This window comes from Belonocnema kinseyi, chromosome 8 (assembly GCF_010883055.1).
Source record: "Belonocnema kinseyi isolate 2016_QV_RU_SX_M_011 chromosome 8, B_treatae_v1, whole genome shotgun sequence".
NCBI lineage: Eukaryota > Metazoa > Arthropoda > Insecta > Hymenoptera > Cynipidae > Belonocnema > Belonocnema kinseyi.
Window position 1 is genome coordinate 135,217,125 of NC_046664.1, and position 24,751 is coordinate 135,241,875.

At 32.6% G+C, this 24,751-nt stretch overlaps 1 protein-coding gene across 2 annotated transcripts in view; it reads left to right on the forward strand.

The window, feature by feature from the left end:
• LOC117179006 (histone-lysine N-methyltransferase PRDM9-like) overlaps positions 1–24,751 on the forward strand; it is a 640,767-nt gene that overhangs the window by 126,594 nt on the left and 489,422 nt on the right. For both annotated transcript variants that reach the window (XM_033370617.1, XM_033370618.1), the window contains exon 2: positions 12,912–13,053. In XM_033370617.1, coding sequence (XP_033226508.1) covers positions 12,912–13,053 — 142 coding nt within the window. The remainder of the gene's footprint in view (positions 1–12,911; positions 13,054–24,751) is intronic.

The window sequence follows — 24,751 nt, forward strand, 5'->3', positions numbered from 1 at the left end:
ACGCCAATTAGCACAAATGGTAAGTTCCGACAGTGCCTACAAGTGTGCCTACTGGCCGCTAGATGGCAATACCGGTTTCATATGTATACACCTGGTATATTCCCGAACTCGTCAAAATATCAGGGATATTTTCCACCTAATTGTATTTTTAATTGAGGAACAAGCAACAAAATAGCCAGGAAACAGGTACGTTGAAACGCAGAGGGATTATCTTCGTGGGGGAGCCTTCATCGCCCCTTGTATTCGGTTTTGGAACGTGCGAAATTTCAGTTGCAGTCCATAGTGAGGGTGGCGTGTGCCCACTTCAAGGCCACACTGTTACCTCCGGTAGCCCACCTACCTTTTCAAGTGCCCAAATTTCTTGTAATTCGGTCGCCACTAACACTTCTGTATGTACTAATAGGTCCTCGAGATTACTCTTTTTCAATAGGTCAAAAAAATTTCTGGATTACAAATATCTTGAGTAGGTTTCTTAAATATGGCTAAATCTGTATTTAAACAATTTGTTTTAAAAATCATTTTAAACGGTGACGATCAGGCACAGAAAAAGCTATCCACGCTACTGATATTGTTTACGGTAAGATTTACAATATAAAAAAACGTTAATCGTTTATAAATTGCATTTTGCAGTGTGAATAAGGAGGAGGGGGCGTACATTTATAAAAAATGCATTATTTATAAGACCGTGATTAATCAATTCTGGTTGTTGAGGATCATAATTTATTTTAATTTTTACAAACAATTTAGCAAGAGAGGTGATGAAGAATCAATCTTGTTATTAATAAGCTTTGCAGGGTGCAAACTTCATTTTCATAATTCTTAGATCTTATTTGCACAATTTTTTTAAATTTCTGACCGTTAACATTCAAATACTAAAATTTTAATCTTGTAATATGTTTAAGAAAAGATACTTTATCAACGGAATCAAGCAATATTTCAGATACAAAATACAAATTCTCCAAATTTACTTGTATTTATTTGTAACAAAAATTACTTTTCTGCGATTAAAGAGGAGATTTTAATAAAATACTTGAAGTTTAACAAAATAAATAAATTTTCAAAAAATAATTACATTTTCATTATCAAAACATGATTCCTCAACAACAAAAAACTGTAATAGTTGATATTTCAATCGAGAAAGATAAAATTTTATTTAACAAATTAATACTACTACCAAAAAAAAATGATTTTTCATTAAATGGAGGTTTTCAGTAGTGAAAGACAAAAAGTTTTTTCCTAAATTATTTAATCTTTAAGCCAAGACGAATTTTATGCACCGAAATTGAATTTTTAAACAGAAAATATGAATTTTCAGCAATAGAAAAATAATTTTCAACAAAATAGTTGCATTTTAAACAAACAGATAAACCTTCTATTTACAAAAATGTCAATAAAGTAGTTTATTTTTTACCCACGTAGTTGAATTTTTGATTAAAAAAGATAATTTTTTTAAAAAATAGTTCAACTTTCAACTGAAGAGATGAATTTTCTACTTGAAATCTTTAAACAAAGAAGATTAATTTTCAACCAGATAGATATATTTTGAGATCGAAAAGATAAATTGTCAAAAAATGGATTTGATCTTGCACACAAAAAAATTTTAGTTTGATTTTTTACATTAAAATATGAGTTCAACAAGAAGTAAATTTTCTACGAAGACTTGAATTTCCAACCACAAAATACGAACTTTGAACAAAATAGTTGAATTTTCCACCAAAAGGGAATCCTTTTTAACACAGTTGATAAATCTTCCAACAAAAAATCGTATTTTTATAATAACAAAAAAAGTGTAAATATTCTACTAAAACAGATAAATTTGAGAAACAATAGAAAAGTATCAAACAAATGTCGCATTTTTATTTGAAACATTTTTGACTTTTCAACATCAAAACATAAATGTCAGACCAGGAATGTTTTTATGAAATAGTTGAATTTTTAATACTATATAACATTCGATTTTTTGACTAAACTTACCAGAATTGTTGAATTTTCCACAAAAAAGTTGCATTTTAATCCAAGATAGATGAAATTTCTGCTAAAATACATGAATTTTAAATCAAAAAGACAAATTCGGAGAAAAAATAGTTGAATTTTTACCTAAAACAGATTTGATTTTACCTTTCAACACTCCAATATAAGTTTTAAACTAGCCAATTTTCTATAACATTGTTAAATTTTCAAATAACAGTTAAATTTTCCACTAAAAAGAACGTCTTTTTAAGAAGCTTGTTGAAGTTTTAACCACGCAGTTGCTTTTCTATTTAAGAAAGATGCAGTTTCTATTAATAATAGATATATTTTTCAATTATAACACAAATTTAAAAAAATAGTTGAATTTTCAATCAAAAAAGATTTAATTTGACTTTTCAACATTAAAGTATGATTTTTAAACAAAAAATAATTTTTCTATGACTTTACCTAAATGTTTATCAAAGCAGTTGAATTTTGAACCCAGAGGATTGAAAATTGTTAAATTTTCAACCAAATGCAGTTGCATTTTAACCTAAAAAATTCAGTTTCTACTAACTTACTGGGATAGTTACGAAAAGGATGAATTTTAAACACAGTGCATGAACTATCACCTAAATTGTTGAACTTTGACTAAGAGAGGTATATATTTTCAAACAAAAAATAGAATGGTTCAATTTTCAGTCTAAATTTTTAATTTTTAACAAATAAAAAAGCCGGATGTTCAACTAGTTAAAATAGCGGTTGAATTTTCAAAAAACAGTAGACTGCTTAACCAAAAACATGTCTTTTCTACCAAGAAAATTGGTTTTTAACTACAGAATACGAATTTTGAAGCCAAAAAATGCAATCGTCTTCGAAACAGTGGCATTTGTAAACGGAAAATATTATTTTAAAAATAAATCAGTTAATTTTCTGAAAATTGTAAAATTTTCTAGACAAAACATTAATTTTCGAGTTTTAATGTTGTATGACAATTTAACGCGCTATATCTATTTTTTCAGAAATTGACTAATTATCTCGCAAGAAATTATTCATTTTAATCGATAATTTTTTCAGCTTCTCGATTATAGACAATAATAAATTAAATTTAACAGAGATAAATGTTTTAAACAATTATTATCATTTATAAAATTCTTCTCTTAGAATAATGCTAGAAAGTTTAGTTTTCCCCTAATTTACGACGTTTTTCACTTGTCCATACGAGTGAATTAATAATTAATTAAAACAATGTTTTAAATAGATTATTATTATTTATAATTATTTCACTCTGCAGTAACTCTCGATAGATGCAATTTTATCTCAAATTTTCAAATTTGTAACTGAAATATTATTTTGGGTTTTACTGAAATTTTCAATTTCTCTGTAACTCCACAGTTCCAATGAAATCATAAAAAACACCAAGAAAAGGTGTTTTAAAGATATTGTTCCTTTTTTTTGTAATGAAGTATTTTTAATCTTTCAGTAATGTTTCAAATATATAAATTAAAGCAAATAGTCTTTCAAAAGAAAAGTTACATTTAATATGACCTATGTACAAAACTTGAAGAATATTTCAAATACGTAATTCTGCATTGGAAAAATCTATTGACAAAAGAGAAATATATTTTTACAAAACATAACTTTCTGGTTTTAATATAAAAAATATATATTTGTTAATGATCATACATTGTTTAAGCAATTAATTTTTGTTGGAACTGATGGGATATAGTAACCGCGTATGATAAAAGGTCAAAAGAAACAAACACTTTATGCGAAAATAAATATGTAAACTGTATATTTGGATGTACAAAAGAACTGTAACTAAATACTGAAAACTTTAGAATGTAATTGAAAACTGAAACTTTACTGAATACCTTAGTGTTTTTACCTCTGCGTGTTACCCGACGGTTAGTCACGACAGAACTGATGTCTATAACGGCCCTCAGGCCCTTTTTGCCTATGGGCTAGACAAGAGGACACGAGACTCTCTTCTTTTCACTCACTTTTGGCACTTTTGGATATCGCTAGAATCGTTGTAATTCCAACACCCCCCCCCCCCCCCCCCCCCCCCCCCCCCTCAACGATATAATCGCGATATACACACAACTTTGGATTCGTTAACACTTAAAAAACGACTCAAATTACAAAAAGAAGTTTAAAAAAATATAATTTTTATTTGTACACAGAACTGTCATTCAATTAATTCAGATCCTTTAAATTTAAAAACCTAAATCCTCTGAGGTCGTGGAACTCAAACTTAAATATTCCTTTTCGGCCTGAACATTCCTGGATATTTCGGTTATTGGGCCCCGATCGTTTGGTGCTGGCTTTAACTTAGAGGGCAACTCTGCCATTCCGCCCCCTGGTCTGCGTACTTCATAGAAATTTTCTGCTGATTTGGATGAATCCGTGTATCTCTCTGATGGCGCTCCTTTATTGCATCTTTCAGATTTTCGAAGTACTCTGGACTCTACATTTCCTTCCGTTTCTCCTTCAATGTCTTCATCTGCGTATAAACTGGAACTGGAATCCTTCCTTGAATCCCCCTTTTCTTTCGCTTTTTCTGTTTCCTTTTAATGCTGTTCAGTAGATTGGAAACGTATTCCTACGTCTACGAATGTTCTTGAAACAGTCTCTTTAAATATTGTCCCATCATTCTTCGTATCCACAGGTACACAATGCCTGGGCTGTATGCTCCCCCACCGTTCCTCGCTCTCGCCACACTTACCCTTTGATTTATTAGTTGCCCCCACCATATTGACTAGTTTTAGTTCATAAAGTTGGGATTGTGCTAAAACTGCGGTCGCTTTCACTTTTCCGTCCTTGAGGCTTACGACGTCACAATTATTGCCCTTAAACTGTACACTAAAACATTTCCCGGCTAATTTCCTTACGGACAATAAATTTGAGCTTAGAGTTGGTACGTGCAGCACGTTTCTCAGTCTCGCGGTCACTTCCTGTCCTTCAACTATAAACTTTATGGTTCCTGATCCGATCCATTGAATTTCAGCAAATTCTTCGTCATCTGCAAAACGAACCGTTCCTTTCCTTCCTGAGTCGATTTCCTCAAAAAAATACTTATGGTTGGCCATGTGGCTTGTTGCTCCTGAATCCATGATCCAAACCTTCCTTCCTTCTTGAGCCTTTACTTTCCTAGCTTTTCAACAAACCTCGTCCGAAGGTTTCGACTCCTTAAATTCTCGTGTTGTAAAAGCTAGTTCTTCGCACTGTCTGACTGTACACTGCTTTTTCTTCCCGGCTTGATATTTTTCACAGTCCCTTTTATAATGCCCTGCTTTCTTGCAGAAAAAGCATTCCTTCTCTGAATTTGTGCGCGCTTGAGATTTCATTCTCGCTTCACCTTGATATTCGGTCATGTCGTTGATAGCCAGTTTATTTTTGCGCCTGATGTACTCGTCTATCAACTTGCTTTTGACCAAAGATGTCGTAAGACCTTCAGTTCGACTTTCCAAGGTGATGACAAAGTGTCATATGATTCTGGCAAGTTCTCCAACAACATAACCGCTGCAAATTTATCCCTGATTTCTTCTCCAAGAGCTGTCATTCGATTAAAGGTGTCCTGCATTGTATTGACATGTTCCTCCATGTCGCCGTTTTCAGCTAAGCGCATTCTGCATAGAACCCTGTATAAATGAACTATACTGGCTTCTGACGACTTCTGATGGTAGTCTTCCAACGATTTCCAGGCTTCTCGTGCACTGTTGGCGATCGTAATGTGCACTAATTGGTTATCGTCCACGAGCAAAACAATCGTAGAAAAAGCTTGATCGTCTTTTCCTTGCCAAGCCTCATCCCGAACTGTTGGCGCTTCCTTATCCACCACTGACCACACTTTGATGTTCATGAGCATGTGCTTTACTCTGTATTTTCATACCGCATAATTATTGTTATTAAGGTTTTCGATTTGAAAACTGGGACGAAATCCTTGCGCCATTTCTTAGCTTTTTTTAACACTGTAACACTGTTCATAACTGTCACTTTAATCTCACTGCAATTTCACTTTATTGTCACTTTATCTTTACTGTATTGTCACTCAAAAAAAACTAAATATTCACTTCAATTGTTTCTTATTACGTTTATATCTCGAGGCCCATAACCTGTTGGAACTGATGAGAGATAGTAACCGCATATGACAGAAGGTCAAAAGAAACAAACACTATATGTGAAAATAAATATGTAAACGGTATATTTGGATGTACAAAAGAACTGTAACTAAATACTAAAAACTTTAGAATGGAATTGAAAACGGAAACTTCACTGAATACCTCAGCGTCTTTACTTCTGCGCGTTACGCGACGGTTAGTCACGACAGAACTGATGTCTATAACAACCATCAGGCCCTTTTTGCCTATGAGCTAGAAAAGAGGACACGAGACTCTCTCATTATCACTGACGTTTGGCACTTTTGGATATCGTTAGAATCGTTGTAATTCCAACAATTTTGTTACCATGAATTAATTGTTAGCTCAGCTTCAATTAAAACGCGCACCTAAAGTTGAAAACGTTAGAAAAAACTGCAAATTGATCGAATTATTTGCAGATAGTATTATGAAAAGGAATAAAAAATTCTTTAAACAATTTTGTTTGTTAATTTGCTTTAATCATCTCCTGAATTTAGTTGAAAAGTGAACAAAAGTGGATATTATTTTGAAGAAGCTGCAACTGTGCGGCATTACTAGAGGAGAAGATAATAACAATAATAGATAATAAACAAATAATATTATAAATGTAGTGAGATGTACAAAACTGACATACTTCAGACCAAGTAAAAAACCATGATGTTGAGAAGATCCTTTATTCCATTATTAAAATTTGTCGACGTTTCGAGAGTCAATTGCTCTCCACATCAGGAAGAATCATCAATCCAATGTTAATAAAATTGTATAAGTCTGTATACTAATAAGGCAAAAGTCAAAATTCTTGATTGATTCGAAGTTAGCCTTTAAGATGAAGCAGAACACACGTTCTTTTTTCTTTTTTAAATTTAAATTTTAAGTGTTTTAAACCTTTTTTTAACATTTGAATTCTTTGTTCTGATCTTTTTTATTTTAAATATGTTATTATAAAAAAAATGATACCATCAGTACTACAGAACTAATTCAGATGAGAATGTTAAAAACATGAATTAATTATCGAGAATTTTGACTTTTTTTAATTAATATAAGAACTTATATAATTTTATTGACATTGGATTGATGATTCTTCCTGACGAGGAGAGCAATTGACTCTCGAAACGTCGAAAAATTTTAATAATGGAATAAAGGATCTTCTCAACATCGTAGTCTTTTACTTGGTCTGAAGTATGTCAGTTTTGTACATCTTACTAGATTTACAATTAACTATTTAATCAGACGCATAACCTTGCTATTTTTCCATCTATTTATTACAATAAATAATTATATAAAATATATAAATAAATAAAAATGTTATCATAATTTAATTTTTCGAAAAAAGTCAACAGGATAAATTGTTAAATTTTTAGAATACTATGAATAAACATACAGAGAATTTTAGAATTTTTAAAAAAGTTGTCTCAAAAATATAAAAATGTGACCACTTTTTGAATTGTCATCCAAAATGGCTGGCTAACGAACTTGATCTTTACTTTATGACACTAAACGAGTGTACCAAAGGGCAATCTAGAGTAATAGATTACTTTTTTCAAAAATTATCGTGTTCACAGAGAGACAGACATACATACATACGGACATACAGACAGACATATTCGTGAAAAACTGTTTTTCGGATTCGGAGGGTCTTAAAACGTGGAAATTTGACAAAAACTGGGGGGGGGGGGGAAGCAAATTTTACACAAATCTAATACCTTCTCTGATGAGAATATAATAACGCAAAAAAGATTGCATTTTCGACAAAATAGAATGCGAAGTACGAGATACATAATTAGAATGTGTTTGTTAAAGCTGAAGGAGGTTCGACAAAAGAGGATTTTCAATCACCAAATAGAAGTTATCGATGTTTTGACCTTTAATTTTTTTTAAATTGCGCACAAATGTAGGGTAAAGACAAAGACTGAGCGTGTATCGCGAGGTGAATCAATAATCGCGCGCCACAGGCGCTTTTAAACTTGCTAACCACGCACACAGAGCGCTATAAGAACGTGCCCGCAAAGCGAGCAGATTTTTGTTCACTGTATATATCTTATTCAGATTTTATAATAAACTTCTAGATATTTTAGGTTAAAGAAACTTCTTTTTTTAATTTGTTTCATCTTTCGTGTCCTCTTTCCAAAAATTTAATCTAAAAATTTAATTTTTTTATTTTTAACCTTATTTTCTACGATTGAAAGAAAATCTCCTCGTCCTATTTAAAAATGATTAATAACAAATTTATAGATCTTCTTAGGTGAACAACTTTTGCCTTTTAATTTTAGTGCATACCGTGTGTCGTTTTTTAAAAAATATTGATTTAAAAAAATGTATTAAAGTCATTTAATTTTTTTATTTTAAAGGTTATATCTTACGATTAAAGAAAAAACTAAGTGTCCGCTAAAAAATTATTCATGAAAAACTTGAATGAGTCTATTTATTGTTTTCATAGCTTGCGTTGTTTGTCAAAAAATTAATCTTTTCAGTTTGATTCATTTACGAATAAATAAAAACTGCGCATCCTATAAAACAGTAATAATAAAAATTTGTAGCCCTTTTTTGGATAAACAAGATTTTTTTAGTTTATGTCGTTAGTTCAAAAATTTAATTTATTTGTAATTTGGAATTTTTAATATTCATTTTACGACTAAAAACAAAAACTACGCGTCCTATCGAAAAGTGATTGTTAAAAAATTTGTAGATCTTTTTAGGGCGCGTAATTTTAGGTTATTCAATTTTTTCGTATCTCCCATAGTTTAAAGATTTTTGGTATGAAAATTTGAATTTTTAAATTTTCATCCAAACGAGAAAAGTTGATATGATAATCTTGTAGGGCTTTCAAAAATCAACGTTTTTCTTCTCTTGACTTTTTTTTATATCATGCGTTGTTTGGCTTAAAATGTTCTTTTTTTTGATTTTGAAAATACTCTAACTCTGATAATTTACTTTTTACAGAAAAATGTCATTAAAATAAATTGTTTAAGTTTCTTAGTACGATAAATAACCGTTTATAGAATTTTGAAATCCTGAAAAAATTTGGTTTCAAAAAGTTAAGGTACGATCAAATTTGGAATTTTCAGCTTTTCGACCAAATTAAAAAATTCGTTATGACCATCTTGTAGGGCTTTCCAAAATCAACGTTTTTTTTCTCTTTACTTTTTTTCATATCATGCGTTGTTTGGCTGAATTGTTTATTTTAGTTTTTTTTTTTTTTTATTTTGAAAATGCTTTAACTCTGATAATTTTCTTTTTATAGAAGAGTCAATAGGATAAATTGTTAATGTTTCTGAGTACTATGAATAACCGTTCATAGATTTTTGAAATCCTGATAAAATGTGGTTTCAAAAAGTTGAGTTACGATCAAATTTTTAATTTTTAACTTTTTGACCAAATGTAAAAAGTTGTCATGAACACCTTTTAGGGCTTTCAAAAATCAACGTTTTTCTTCTCTTGACTTTTTTTCATGGCATGGGTTCTTTGGCTTGAAATGTTCATTTTAGTTTGTTTATTTTGGATTTTGAAAATGCTCTAACTATGATAATTTTCTTTTTTTAGAAAAAAGTCAGAAGAATAAATTGTTTGGGTTACTGAGTGCAATGAATAATTGTTCATAGAATTTTAAAATATTGAAAAATGTGGCTTCAAATAGTAGAAGTACGATCAAATTTTGAATTTTCAACTATTTGACCAAATCAAAAAAGTTGTTCTGACCAACTTTCAGGGCTTTCTAAATCAAGCTTTTTCTTTTTTTGAATTTTTTTATAGCATGCGTTTTTTGGCTTTAAATGTTCATTTTATTTTTTTTTTGTATTTTGAAAATTCTCTAACTCTAATGATTTTCTTTTTAAAGAAAAAAGTCATAAGGATAAATTGTTTGGGATCCTGAGTACTATGAATAACCATTCATAGAATTTTGAAATCTTGAAAAAATGTGGTCTTAAAAATTTTGAAAACGTGCTCACTTTTTCAATTTTGATCCAAATTGTAGGTTCACGAACTTGTTCTTTCTTTTTTGGCCTTAAAAAAGTGTGCTAAAGCAGAGTCAAGTGACTTGAATCAATGGTTAACTCATTTTACTGAATCGAAAGATCACGGTGATATCTGGGAGGCATGGATGCAGGTACAGTAAGAGCATTGCGAACATACCTCCCAGGCATGGCAACACCGCCTGAGGCGGGAACGTACAGACTATATAAACTTCGATATAAACCGGTGAGGTGACATCCTACTGTGCATATCTACAAATATATATGAAATTTCAAAATGGGAAATTGTTACCCCTCTTTTGAGAAAACTATAAGGAAAATCCTTAAGGAATATATGCATACCAGTTTTAAATATTATTGTGTAAATAGGTGAGGTGACAACGTAGAGCCTATACATTTATACAGGGTGTCTAAAAAGTCCCGGGACGGTTGGATATTTTCTCAGGTAAAATATTTTTGAAAAAAATGAAGGTCATTTGAAGTCAATGAAGTAAATTTCAACGAGGAATTCAATAGTGGCCTTCATTTTGACCTTGAAGTTGACTTTTATGGCTTTTTGAAGGTGAACTTTGTTTTTTTAAATTGAAATCCCCTGTTTCACATCTGCAACTGATACAGCGGAAAATGGTACGTTCAGGTACGTACCCAAGTCATAGGTCAATTGTAAAGTTCAAGATCAGTTGGAGGTCATTTAAAATTACCAAAGTCTTCCAAGAGGTCAGTATAATTCCTGCAGTAAATTTCAACAAGGAATTTAGTAGTGACCTTTATTTTGACCTTGAAGTTGACCTTCATGGCTTTTTGAAGGTCAACTTTATTTTTAAAATGAAAACCCCCTTTTTTACATCTGCAATCGATAGAGCGGAAATTCTACGTTCAGGTACGTATCCAAGTCATAAGTCAATTGTAACGTTCGAGGTCAGTTAGAGGTTATTTAAAATTAACAAAGTTTTCCAAGAGGTCAGTGCAATTTCTGAAGTATATTTCAACGAGAATTTCATTGGTGAGCTGTGTATTGATCTTGATTACAGCGTTTTGAATATTGTAAAATTATCAGGAAATTTTTCATTAAAAGTTCCAGGTGTTCTGGTGAGAGTCTTGTTCCTCCCCGAAGAGTTATACATTCCTATACCGTTTTTCGATACCTAAGTCAATACATAAGGCAATACCATAAGTCCTATACCGTTTTTCCATGCGAATATTACGAATCGTAACTAAATTTACGTATTACAAGTACATACTTACTATCTTTCGCAAAAAGATTATTAGGGCGCAAACTAAACTTTCAGAACGAGGCAGTGTATCTGTATTAATGATGCGTGGTTGGGGAGATCAAGTTCGATCTTATAATCAAGTTAGTTTTCTTTTTAATCGCACTTTTCGTAATGGAGAAGGGTTAAATACTGTCTCAAAATCAACAATTGAAGGAACTGTAAGGCGCTTTATGAATCATGGATCTATCAAGGACCTTCAGAAAACTGGTCGGCAAAAATATGCAGAATCGAAGGAAATGCAGATGGACATAGCCCAAGCATTTGTTGAAAACCCACACCTTAGTTTACGTCGAGCTAGTGTACCTCTAGTTGCCACAAGGAAAATGACTTTAGGGTTAATAGTGTATTTACACGCCTGTCAACTGGCCGCCAGCCAGCAGAAAAATCATAAGAGTAAAAGAGGTAGAGAGTACTTATCTTTTGGTTTTCCGCTCTCTGTCTCTTTTACTCATTTGAATTTTCTGCTCGCTGCCGAACAGTAAACATACGTGTAAATATACCATGAGTAATCAATCTCCAGGTTTTCTGTACTATAGATAGTTTTTTAATCGCTGTTTTATATAAAAAAAGAATTAAATTTGTATGTGCATGATCAACCTGTTCAATAGAGGATCTGCAGATTACCGATGATTCAAATATGGATAAGTACTATTCCGAAACACTAGAAAATTAATTAGTTAATCGTCATTAGATTAAGGAATTGATGAATGGGTTGAAGCCAGGCATTAATAAAGTGCCAGTCAGCGGAGAATATTGATTGATTTATCTAAAATATATCTGAAAGTAGTAAAACATAAGAGAAAACCTCTTTATAGATCTTTCGAAGATAAAAGAGCATGTTGTAGAAGAGATAATAAATTAAGACTGATCACTCAACCACAAAATTAATTATTTCAGTGTCCTCAAGTAATTTGTTGCTGCTAAGGATAAAAAGTAACCTGATAGAGTGTAAAAAACCTCTACTCGGTTTCAGCGACCTCCAGAACAAAAAGGCACCATTTTTCCCAAAGATTTTAGTCATAGCGAGTTATGCTTGAACCATAAAAAGCGTCATTTAAGTCTCTTTAAACTTTTTTCAAAGGTAAAAAAGGAAGATGACATGATCGGGAAAGATGAGCCCCAGATTTGGATTCAGCGGTCCAAAAGACATATAGATATCATGGTCTAGTTCACCGCACGTAACACTTTTTCTGTTTGCTTGTGATAATTAAAAACCTTGAGAACTAAAGTATTTACCTCTATGTCTTATTTCTAGATTTATTAACTTCATACAGAATTTTCAACAGAAAAAAAAGAAAAATTTTCTAAGAGCTAGTTTGAGGTAAGGATTATATCCTAGTATGATTTTAAATAATTCATTAAATAATTGAAATGGATGAAATGTCCTGTACTTAACTTACACTCTATTTTGAGTACAACCGCCAACGACCACTAATGACGGCAGTTCTGTTAAACTTGCATTATATGTCGTTGATAATACATTATTTGTCTAAGAATATAACACACCTTAATTCATTTATAAATGCTATTATTAAACAGACACAAATAATTAATTTTTACCTTTTTCCTTTTAGATCAGGCGAGAATATGGGTGCTACGATGAGGTATCATTATCCAACTACAAACTGAACAAACGACAATGCAATTGGATAAGGTTTTTAAGAATTATGCAAACGTACGACGATCGAGTTAATCTTATTGGAACAAAATCTAAAGGTAAGATATTAATAATCACCAAAAAAAAAGACTTTTTCATGCCGAGATTTAGATGGTGCTCGGTTAATTGTGATAAAAAGCACTGGGTTTCATTAAAAAATAACTCCGTACTTAAAAAGAGAATAGTATTTAGAATACGCAAGCTACAAGTTAGACTAAAATATAGTAGCAGTCGCTACGTGGTGCATAATAAATATTTATGACTAGGATTGTTATACAAGTTGGAAAGAAGTACATACCAAGGTAGTTTAATTTTTTGTCAATTGCGTCGTATAAAAAATATGGATCCTCCAGTAAAATTTAGTATCGATTTTTTATTCTAATAATTAAACTCTTTTTCAGTTTTTTTTGTGCTGGTCATTTGTCGACTTTGTAGGTTCACTCCGCCGACCATTTGCGAGCATTGAAAATTATAAGGGAAAAGGATAAGGTGTCATGTCGATACTGCAAAGTATTATTTTTTCACCATTTTTTTTTTAGATTTTGAATGGTATTTTTCGCGAATAAAACAAAAAATGCGCATCCTATCAAGAATAAGTGATTATTAACGTATTTGTAGCTCTTTTTCGAGATCACAATTTTTGATGATACATCTTCTTTCGCATCCTGCATAGTTTGACCACAAAATGGGATTTTTCATTTCTCATTATTTTTTGTGCAATAAAAATGAGAATTTTCGATTTTACAAGAAAATCCAAAAAGTTTTTATGATAATATAGTAGGGCTTTTAAAAGGCAATGTCTTTCTTCACTTTACTTTTTTCATATCGTACGTTGTTTGGCTTAAAATTTTGATTTTCGATTGATTTAAAAAATTTCGAAAATCCTATAACTGAGAATTTTTTTGGATAAGAAAAAGTCATTAGGATAAATTGCTTGGCTTTCTAAGTACTAGTATTAGCCGTAAATAAAAATTTTAAGTATAAATAAATGGTCCCAAATTTTTTTTCATTTTTTAACTAATTTGAAGTGTTTCAAGTGAAACGCTGTTACTTTTCTTTGTAATATTGATATTTTATCCAATATAAATAAAATTGAAAATAAATATTCTTAAGTATAGTCTTAATATACTTGTTCTCTGTCATTCTTTTAATTGTTGCAATTTCGTTTTCTGAGTCTTGTCGATTTTTCGTTGTGTTTTTTTATGTTAAAAAAATTGTAAATCATACATCATAAGGATAATTTCATTAAATACAAAAATCGAAACTTTAAGGGGCCGTCAGTAAACTGCATTACCAATTGAATGGAGGGTGGGGGGCATGCTAAGAACAATGGTTCAAACAGGGGTTGGGGGTCAGTGGAAGAAAACTTGCGAAATTACATAACATTTAGTATGTTTTCTTATTATTAACTTTTAAAGAATTGTTCTTTTTTAATCTGTTTCTAAGAAACCCATTTTCTCGTTTTTTTCGCTCGCATGCTTTTTGGTAGAAATTCTACTATTATATTTGCGGTTCGGAATTCAACTCGTTTGTTTAAAAAGAATAGTATTGAGTTGAAAATTTAATTATTCCGTAAAAAATGAAATTATTTTGTTAAAAAGTCATCTTGTTTTGTCAGGAATTCAGAATCTTGGTTAAAAGTTGAACTACTTTATAAAAAAATTATTCTTTTGGTTTTAGATTCACGTCTTTGGTCGAAAATTCAACTATACTATTTTTAGAAAATTTATCTTCTGCGGATATAAAGACATTTTTAGGCTGAACTCTTTTGTTAAAAATGTAACTATTTTGTGAAAAATTCGTTATTTTTTTATCAAGAATTAATTTTTTTAACTTATAAGGTAAATATTTCATTTTTGATTTAAATTGATATTTTTATTAGAAATTAATATTTTCTGGTCTAAAATTGCTCATTTCTAATTGCAAATTTATGTATTTTGCTACAAATTTGTCTTTCTACCGAAAATAAATCTTGTGCCTTGCAAATTCATCATTTTTGATTAAAAATGCAACTGTTTGGATCTATATTAATCTAACTTGGTTAATGATTCAGCAATTTGTCAAAAATTAAACTATTCAGTTGAAAATTACGTTTTTTATTTCAAATTAAACAATTTTTATAACAAATGAACTGGTTTAATGAAAATTTAACTTTTTGGCAAAAAATTAACGTTTTTCTTAAAAAATCATATTTTTAGTTGAAAATGCAACCTTTTTATAGGTTAATCGTCCTCCGGGCTTTAAAATAAAAGAATTTTGTTAAAAATTAATATATTTTGTTGAAAGCTCGTCCTATTTTAGTAGATAATTAATATCATGCTGGAAAATTCATTTCTTTGGTTAAAAATGTAACTATTTTGTTCGCAATTTATCTTCTCAAATTGAAAATTAAACGACTTGTTTAAAAGTTTAACTTTATTATTAAAAATTCATACTTTAATACTCACCTTGATCTTTGGGATCTTTTTGTTATGTTCAAAATTAATTTTTTATCTGAAAATTGCAATTTTTCATTTTTGTTAGAAATGTATCCTTTATAAGTTTAAGATTTAATTATTTGGTAAAAAATTAATTTATTTTGTGGAAAATTGATCTTTTTCGTCAAAAATTAATTTTCTTGATTGTTTTACATCGTCTTTTTATTAAAAATGCAATTGTTAAGGTCCAAATTAATCTATTTTGATTAAGAATTGAATAATATGGTCGAAAATTAATTTAGGATTTGTCTGTAAATAAACTTTTCCGTTAAAAATCCTTATTTTTCGTTTTAATTAAACTATTTGATTAAAAATTAAACTATTTTAATATATTTTGTTCAAAATTCGCGTTTGTTTAAAATTTAACTTTTTTTGTTGACAATTTCGCCTTTTTTATGTTTAAAATTACTTTTTTCTCTGAAAATTGTAACTCGTCTATTCTTGATTAGAAATTGATCCTTCGTAAGTTGAAAATTCATGGAATTTGTTTGAAATTCATCTTTTTGGTAAGAAAATTAATCTTCTTTGTTGCAAATTGATTATATATTTCGACTTTAAAGCTTAGGAATTCAAAGTGCTTCATATTGCATTCAAATCAATTGAAACTAAATTTTACATAATAACTGCACCGAGAAGTTTTATCAGCTGTAAACCATAGTGTAATTTAGAAGTTTGACATAATGAAAGACCCTGTGATCCTATTCGTGACCTTAATTCTTGCCTAAAAAACAAGCTGATATGTACAATGTGAAAATTATTTCGAAACTATTTATGAAAAAAATGAATCACTGTTTTTAAACACTTAAAATCCCTAATTGGATAGTTTTTCTTTGTTATTCCAAACGTAAAAACAAATTCACTGAAAGTAATAAATAAAATCAAACATTTTTTCAATCCTTGGTGGGAATTTTGTTACAAGTACGAAAAATTATAACTATTTTTACAGAAAGACACCAATGAATATAATAATTTTCAAGATACTAAGAAATTTAAGTGGCCGTTTTAATAAAGGAAACAAATTTCCAGTCATTTCCCGGTTCGCAAAAAATGATTGAATTATTTTAATTCTTTGGAATTCTTTCCTTTTCCATTTTTTTGTAATAGCCTTAGTTGCTGAGTTGCACCCTTGTACGCCTTATATTTCTTTTCAATTTTTTTGGATCCTTCGATTCTTTGAACTATTTTTATAAACTATTTAAATTTCTTTGAAGTTGTGAATTCTGATGAGCATAAGAATTGCAAGTGGTTAACGACCCTCAAACTTTTAAAATGAAATTTTAATTAAATCAAAATGCATCATTCTTCTAAATTTTAAATTCAAAATATAATTTCTACTTTAATACAGTTCAGGTTCTTTTAAAAATATGTCTTTTGTCCTTCGATTTCATAGATTTTTCGAAAAGACTTTCTAGAGTTGTAGACATAAAACCACTATGTTTTCATTAAAAGTATGATATTTTATCAAAAATTAAAGTTTCAGGTCTTACTTATTTCGAAACAATAAAACTAAAATAAGATTGATTCTATAATAGAAAAATCTAGAAGGTATTGCAAGAACAAACGTCGTGTCTTTCAAGTAAAAAATTAAACTATATTAAATTCAAAATTGAGAAGAATAAAAAGAAAAAGTAAAATCTAGAGACCAATTCAGTGTTAATTCATTGTTATGCATACTAAAATTTGTTTACCAATCGTTGCATTTTTTTTGGTACACTTTCAATTTGGATTTCACTCCATGAAACGATTTTATTGAAAGAGAATTATTAAAATTAATATAAAAAATGAATGATCTCAATAATTAATAAAGTAAAAAATGCATCCTTGGCAACAAGAAAAATATATAAATTTTAAAATGTACAAAGATACAACTTAAAAGTAATTCTGGCTTTTATTATTATTTTTCTGGAAAAGATGCAAGCAGAATATTTTGTTGTGATTCATGAAAAATGCGTTATAAAATAATGAAAACCTCAAATTGCATAATTGACTAAATTAAATATAAAATTTTATTGAAACTCTTCAGATCTATACAAGGCACAGTCTAGTTATTGGGTTTTGTAATTATTCGAATTATGAGAAGAAAGATTATACGTTTCAAATAATCAAAAAAGAAAAAAACACAGAATTTTAATATAATCTTGATAAATAATTAAACGAGTAGTGAAAACCTTTAATTTCTCCTCGGAATTAAATGTAAATTGTCGATTCGACACTACAGAGAAGTGTCAATATGTTACATACCAATAATAGTGTTGTTTTGCGATTTTAGATAAAATAATTTTTTAATACATTATTTTAAGCTGAATCGAAGGTGTGTTATACTTTTCTTTCTGTAGTTTAATAGAAAAAAATTATCAAAAATTGAAGGCGGTAAAACACTTATTCAAATTGATGACACGTGGGTGTCACGTTAGTCAGAGATTCTCATAATTATCCATCAATGTGACGATGCAAAACTCATGATAGACAGGTTAGGCCATGGTTTGCTGTCTATTTAGACTATTTCGATTTGATAGCTTTATTTGTTAAGGATTATGTGACAAAAAAAGTTATCCTGTTGTAATATTTGGTTTTTTACGAGTCAGTAGTATGTTGAAGGAAAACAGTAAATGCAATTATTAACACATTTTAAAATCGTACATATTAAGGGATTGTTCAATGAATTCTTTATACATACCATAAATATATCTATTTTCAGTAGATTTTCTCTATCGTTTTTTACGAAACCCGCCCTTGACATTTTTTTTAAACAATATTTTGCGAATTTTATTTTCCATGTGCACATAATCAAAACAAAACAGCGACACAGAAAAATATATTTGAGAGTTACTGACACGTGAGCTGTGATTGATGGAAAATTCGACCCCTTTGCTGTCAAAGGGGCCCTCCAATCGACATCATGATAGAAAATTCATATTCCAAAATTAAATTAAAAATAGTAAACAATATGTAACAAATATTTAATGAGCTTTTTTATAATTCGTGTTTTATATACTATAAGAACCATATATTGGAAAAATTAGATCTGAATTTGGAAACACCCCTGTTTTATATTAGATACCACTGGAACCCAGACAATCAATTAAGGTTGAACACTTAATTGTTTTTATTTTTATGCTGGATCGTTGAATCTTGCCTCCGAAGAGGTGTCTTTGTTGCCATGCTGTGCGTTGATTTTTAAAGAGGTTTGAATAACTCTAAATACGTGCCATTTGAATTGTACCATAGAAATCATAAACATTTATTTTATGAAGATAATTTTCCTTAAATACTACCACCAGACCTTCGAGTCAGTGGGCGGAATCAATAATTTTAAAATACTAATTATTTTAAATAATTAATTGGACTATATTGATCTTTTACAACCTTCCAATAATTTTTCTTACTTCTTATTTTTAAAGTTTCGCGTGTTACCGTTAAAAACAATCACTGAGAGAGAGGGGGGGGGGGCAAATGGATGAGAGCACACAAGGTAGAATATTTAAAAGTATTAATTTTCACTACCTTATCGTATGGGCACCCCCAGCGTGATTTACCCCTTGGACTGCAAGCGAAGCTTCAACAAATCCCCGTCCAATCCGTCACTCCCCGCACAATGCAACCCGATTGTCACCCCGCAGATTTTCACAATTTTAACTTTGTTCAGAAACTCCCTTAATATCCCTTTGCACAAAGCTGGTTTTCGGCTAGTCGAATGGTTAGCCCCACGCAGAAGGATTGCACAGTCTCGGATATCGGCCTTCCACTACAAAGCGTTTCTACACTTAACGTCCCAAAACCCTCCCTTTCCGGACCTCCCTTTGTCGGAGTTAAACTTTTAGGGCGACAATACACAGCGCGACACGTGCGAGGAAAAGCGGACGAAGCGAAGAAAGAGAGAAGAAAGAGAGTTGGGTCGACGAACGCTGGTGGGCCAGCTCGCGAATCAGCCTCGTCTCATCGCATAGCGAGAGGATAGTGGGGTTTTCTTGCTGACTTGTTTCTACCATATGTCGTTAAATTTTGCTGGATTAATTCGAAATATTACTTTGATATTTCAGCCATGTTCATCAAGGCTGCAAGTTTTTAAATTATAAATGTTGCTTATAATAAATCTGGAAACATTATTAGTTATTTCCGATCCAATTATAAACAACATTCTAGTAAATTGGCTTATTGTTCTATTGTTCTAAAAGTATTTCAATTAACCTATCCAGAATGTTCAACTGATTATTAGTTTAACTATTTATGTTAAACAATAATTAAAGCTTTAATTATAAATTTGCTGTTTCTTATAATTTGTTTCGATAATTATAGTTTTAAGGATAATTTATTGTGCTACGTTTTAATTGTGTTCATGATTGAATCAATCTTCCCAAGATTTATGAAGAGTACCGATATTTCTAACAAGGGCTAGTGTTAGTGATTGATTTTTGTTAGCGAGATACCAATACAATATGTATCTTTCTGAATGTGCGTAACGGGTAGTCGAATTAATTTAAAGGCTTTTATCTAAATAAGATTATCATTTTTAATAACAATCTTCATTGCTAATAAACATTTTTCAGTCGCATTGAGTCTCGAGATCATCCGGTTGCATGAGCGTAGGCGGAGAGAGGAGGCTGGCACGCGTTACTGCTTTCCAACATTGTACTCCGTGTAGCAAGCAATTGAAGAGAATTTGTTCGATTGCCTACTCTCACCTGGCCCACCGTAACAATCCCGCCCTGGAAATCGAACAATCGTCCTCGAATGTTACCAGTATCCAATGTCGTTGCTGCTTCCGTCGAAATACATCTTGTTATCTCTAAGAAGTACTGCGTATAGGAAAATAGTTGCCGGTTTTTTTCCACCAGCCGGGACATACTTATTATTACGTTGATAGGAGAGCATTCGTTTAGTCTTAGGATTCTTTATTCCCAGTTAAGATTAAAAATTCACCCTTCATACACACTCAATTTATTGTTGATCGTTCAGATGTCCTACTCATAACCCATACCACTGATACTACTATGGGGCACGCTCTAAGGGACTGCATTTTCTTTTTATATATCACCACACTACACTGGTACAGAAACAAGAAGAACTCAATGTTGAGATCCATGTATTTACAGTACTGGCAGTGACGAGAATTCATAGCGATGAGGGAATGAATCAGCAATCTATGTGGGTTGTAGTGTCTGCTTCGGCATCCTTATCCTTGATGATGCTTGATGATGTTGATGGCCTTGTCTGGCAAAATTTGAGGTGATTCTAGGTTTTTATAAACCGTCAGCTCTTGCAGAGAAGATAATTGAATAGGCTGTCCTTCAAGTCTAGATTCACTGGCTATTGTTTATAAAAAGGATTGCTTCGTTCTCGAGGCCGTTTGGACACAGCAACAGGGATGAAAAAATAATGCTTTGATAAGAGCGGCTCGACAGGGGTAGAGTACTATCAGTATTAACAGCAGTACAAGACAGGCATGCGAGCCATGTATTAATGAAGTATGACTGGATTGTTCTTGACTTTGCATACTAAAATCGTATAACTGCTGTTCCGGTTGTTCCAAGTTTTTGTCTCCTTCCTTGTAAGATGGCAGGCTTACATTCTCTTGGGAAGTTGTTGGGATTAAGCCTGTTATCCGGGTTGAGTTGCGGACTTCTTGCAATTTTGAAGATAATTTTGAAAGGTCCAATTAAACCTGTGGTTCATATACGGTTATTGTTTGTTCATGAATAAGTTCCAATCCTGGTAGGGTGACCGTAGTTGTTTTTAGGTTAAACCCTAGTGAAATTTGGATAAATCCCAAGCCTTGGAGATTAATTTGACGAGAGGGTTCCATAGTACAATGTAGCGCAGCATCTATTGCCTCAGGTGTTGAAAAGATAAAAACGCTTACAGATGGTATAACCTCCCAATAAGGTTGATGTTCGAACGATACCTGTATTTTGCATAATCGGAAGGTTTTTAGGGATGGATTTAGCAAAAGTTGAGCCTCGCAGGTCTGATGGCTGGCTGTTTCATAAAGGGGGAAAAGACCTGGGCATAAAAGATATGTATTCATCCTGCTACATAGGGCGTGCTCAAACTGGGTTATCAACATGTGAGTGTGCGGAGTCTGCTCTATGAACAGATATGTAAATTTTGCTATTACGTACGCCCTTCCCGTTCTGTTTTCTAAAATCGGCTGTTGTACGGCAGTGGATGCATTTCATGACTGGTATATTCGACCTCGTCAATTAGCGGTATGTCCAATACAACGTAGAGTGTACCATTTTTGCAGTAAATTGTTACTACGGCGATTTTAGATAACTCGTCAATGCTCACATGTGGCCCAGGTATCGGAAAAGATACCTTGGTTGCGTGATCCTGGATGTCGCGATATACGAGTTCTAGTTGTTCGGATGTTAGCCACGCTGGATGTGGTTCTTATTTTCTCGCCTGTTGAACAACCTCCATCATTCAATCGCCTGATGGGATATACTCATCTAAACCATTTCCTACTGCATGTAATAAATTGGTCAGGGCATGGGAACATGTTATATTTGAGAGTACTGCCGATATTCCATTAACGTTTGATAGGAGAATATTTAGCTCATTCTGCAACTGCTGCTGTCGATGTTCGTGTATTTTGGTGATTTCGTGCAAGTCCTTCAGTTGGGATCTGATGACATGTGTTCGCCGACCGTGTTTGCGATAGGTTCCCAGTGACTGGTACCGCTTCTGGATTTCTGTTAATGAGTACTGGAATCTATTGACATGCAGAAAGGTGTTAACCCTCCAATGGCTAATAATTCGCCTCACGGGCCCTTAGTTCGCGTAGAAGATGCCAGTACTGGCCTGGAACTGGAGATGCTGATGCCTTGATCCTGCTGAAGTGTTGATTGTGGGAGTGATATACATAATCACTAAAATGAGTGATAGGATATGCCGGTACATAGCTTTTGGGTTTAAATCCGAAATTATACATGTGATCATATAGTAGTAATATTGTAAGTATCTTATATTATTTTTAACAATAAATTGCCCAGAGTTTATCAGTATGCTTTGTTAACCTTGTCCAATCTTTAGCTTCAAAGATTACATTCATATTTTCCGTGAAGCCCACAATGGTACAAGTTCTAGTATCTCTTTTATCGAACTTATTTTTACGCACCTCCTTAAATATGATCAACCTATCACCAATTACTGCGTTAAGGGGACGTGCCTCTTCACCATAGCGTATTTTCGATTGTTCTTTTGCTTGAATGAGGTTTTTGGCCGCGATATTCTGCATTTCGTGGAGTCAAATAACCAAATCGCCGAGATAGGATCCGTACGTTTCCAATTTATTAATGGGTGGAAAGAAACTTGGTATCCGCACAACACGCCCGTAGAGTAATTCGAATTGAGTGAAATTCGTGGCTTCATGAACGGACGCATTATACGCAAACATGGCTTCGTATTGCGCGATTGGATTTTGAGCCAGTGCATGCGCGATGGTTCTTGTATGTAAGTTTGGTATGGATACTGCGAAACATAATTTTGAGAAATTATATCGCATGGTAAGCATATGCCTATTACCGTTCGATGTCGTAGACAGCTTGCCCACGGTATCGAGAGATACCCTATCGAATACTCCCAGAGGGGTATGCATGATAACCATGGATTCTCGAGTATGGGCTCGTATTGATTTATTTTCAAGGCAGCTTTGACATTCGCGAATATAGTTGACTTAATCGTTACGTAGGCCCGGCCATGTGTGCCGCTCTCGAATACGACGGTATGTCTTCGTTACACCTTGGTGTCCGGTTAATAGACTATTGTGATAATCTTCTATTATCTTTAAACGCGATTTCTCCGGTGGTACTTCTATCTTGCCGTGGGATAATGTGATAGTGGGAGGACCACTCCGGAATATGTCCGACAGCAACTTAGTCATTTTGTTATGTGTTCTGTTACCTAGTAAATCACTGGAGTTTGCCATACGACATGTTTCACAGTAACTCAATCACAATGGAGTATACCTTATACATTCCTGAGGGAGTGACTTATAGTTAATCTGTCTTTGGTCTTTTCTCCCATAACTCATGTGGATTAAGGCGCTCAGTGGAAATAAGCAACTTAAAAACGAGGTTTGTAGGTTCACAGTCCTCGGAAATGAAGTGTGCATAATTACCTTGCCAATAACTTAGGGGCTTACTCCATTAATGTCGAACAGAAATAGCAGCTTGTGATGAGAGTTCATTAGTTGTCGCGGTCTCTTGGTGCTTTATCTGGTCTTTTTCTTGTTCTGGCGGGGGAGTGGGAGGATCAATAAAGGAAACTTCTATGTCAAGAGTATTCCTCAGAATATTAGTTTCGGCTTGTCTCATAGATACGGCGTTGCGAGCGGTTTCCTCTTTTGATCACATTACCATCAAATTCTTCTTTGGAGGCTTTGTCTTATTAGTTGTGGAAACCTTACTGCCCTTTACGGATGTTGCAGGACTAGACCTGGCGAATGGTGTAGGTAATGTTTGGCGTGTTTGAAATAGCGATCTTTGTGATGGTTTTTGTCCGATGATCAGTGATTCTACAACGTAGGGTACATTCTTGAATCGCATAGTGCCTTTTGGCTGGTCGGTTTCAAGCAGAGACTTGCATGCATCCTTCAGTGACGAAGGAATATCCTTCGTCGTCAAGTTTGTTCTTTGGTTAATGTGTTCCTGAACTGCTTGCAAGAATCTATCTACTCTCTCGGGAAGTGGATCCTCTGTTTCGGTAGAAGGGTCCATTTTCTGCAAACGTAACAGGAGATCTTGATTTTCTTCACCTTCAGAGACCGGCGTGATCTCTATCTGCAGGGGCTCAATAGAAGAAGTTTAAGCCAAACCTTCTTCATCCCAAAAATCAGACTGCTGATCATGGAGGGATTGATCAAATTTATCTATTGAGTTTTTAAGAGTAGCACGAATTGGTGAAAATCCAGGTTCGTGCGACTGCGTATCGAACTTTGATTCCCCATTGTTGCCGTTGCTATAATAGCCGCTGCTCGTGCAGTTAGGTCTAACATTTACAATGGTCGTAGCGAATGGTTCCGTTACTTGCTCTACATTGTCTTTTAGGAACGCCGAGCTCTCAGGATGCTCCATTTTATCTTTCTTGATCTCTGCCCGAGCGAGTTGGTCCGCTGCTTCATTTCCTTCGATAACTTGATGGCTTGGGATATGATTCCAAGTTATGTCCAACGTTGCTGAAGCTTGACGTAACGCTTCAAACTCAGCTCGGTTCACGACAGGTTTTCCATTGGCAGTTTTCCATCCATTGGCCTCCCAAGTAGGGAGCCACTGAGTATAAT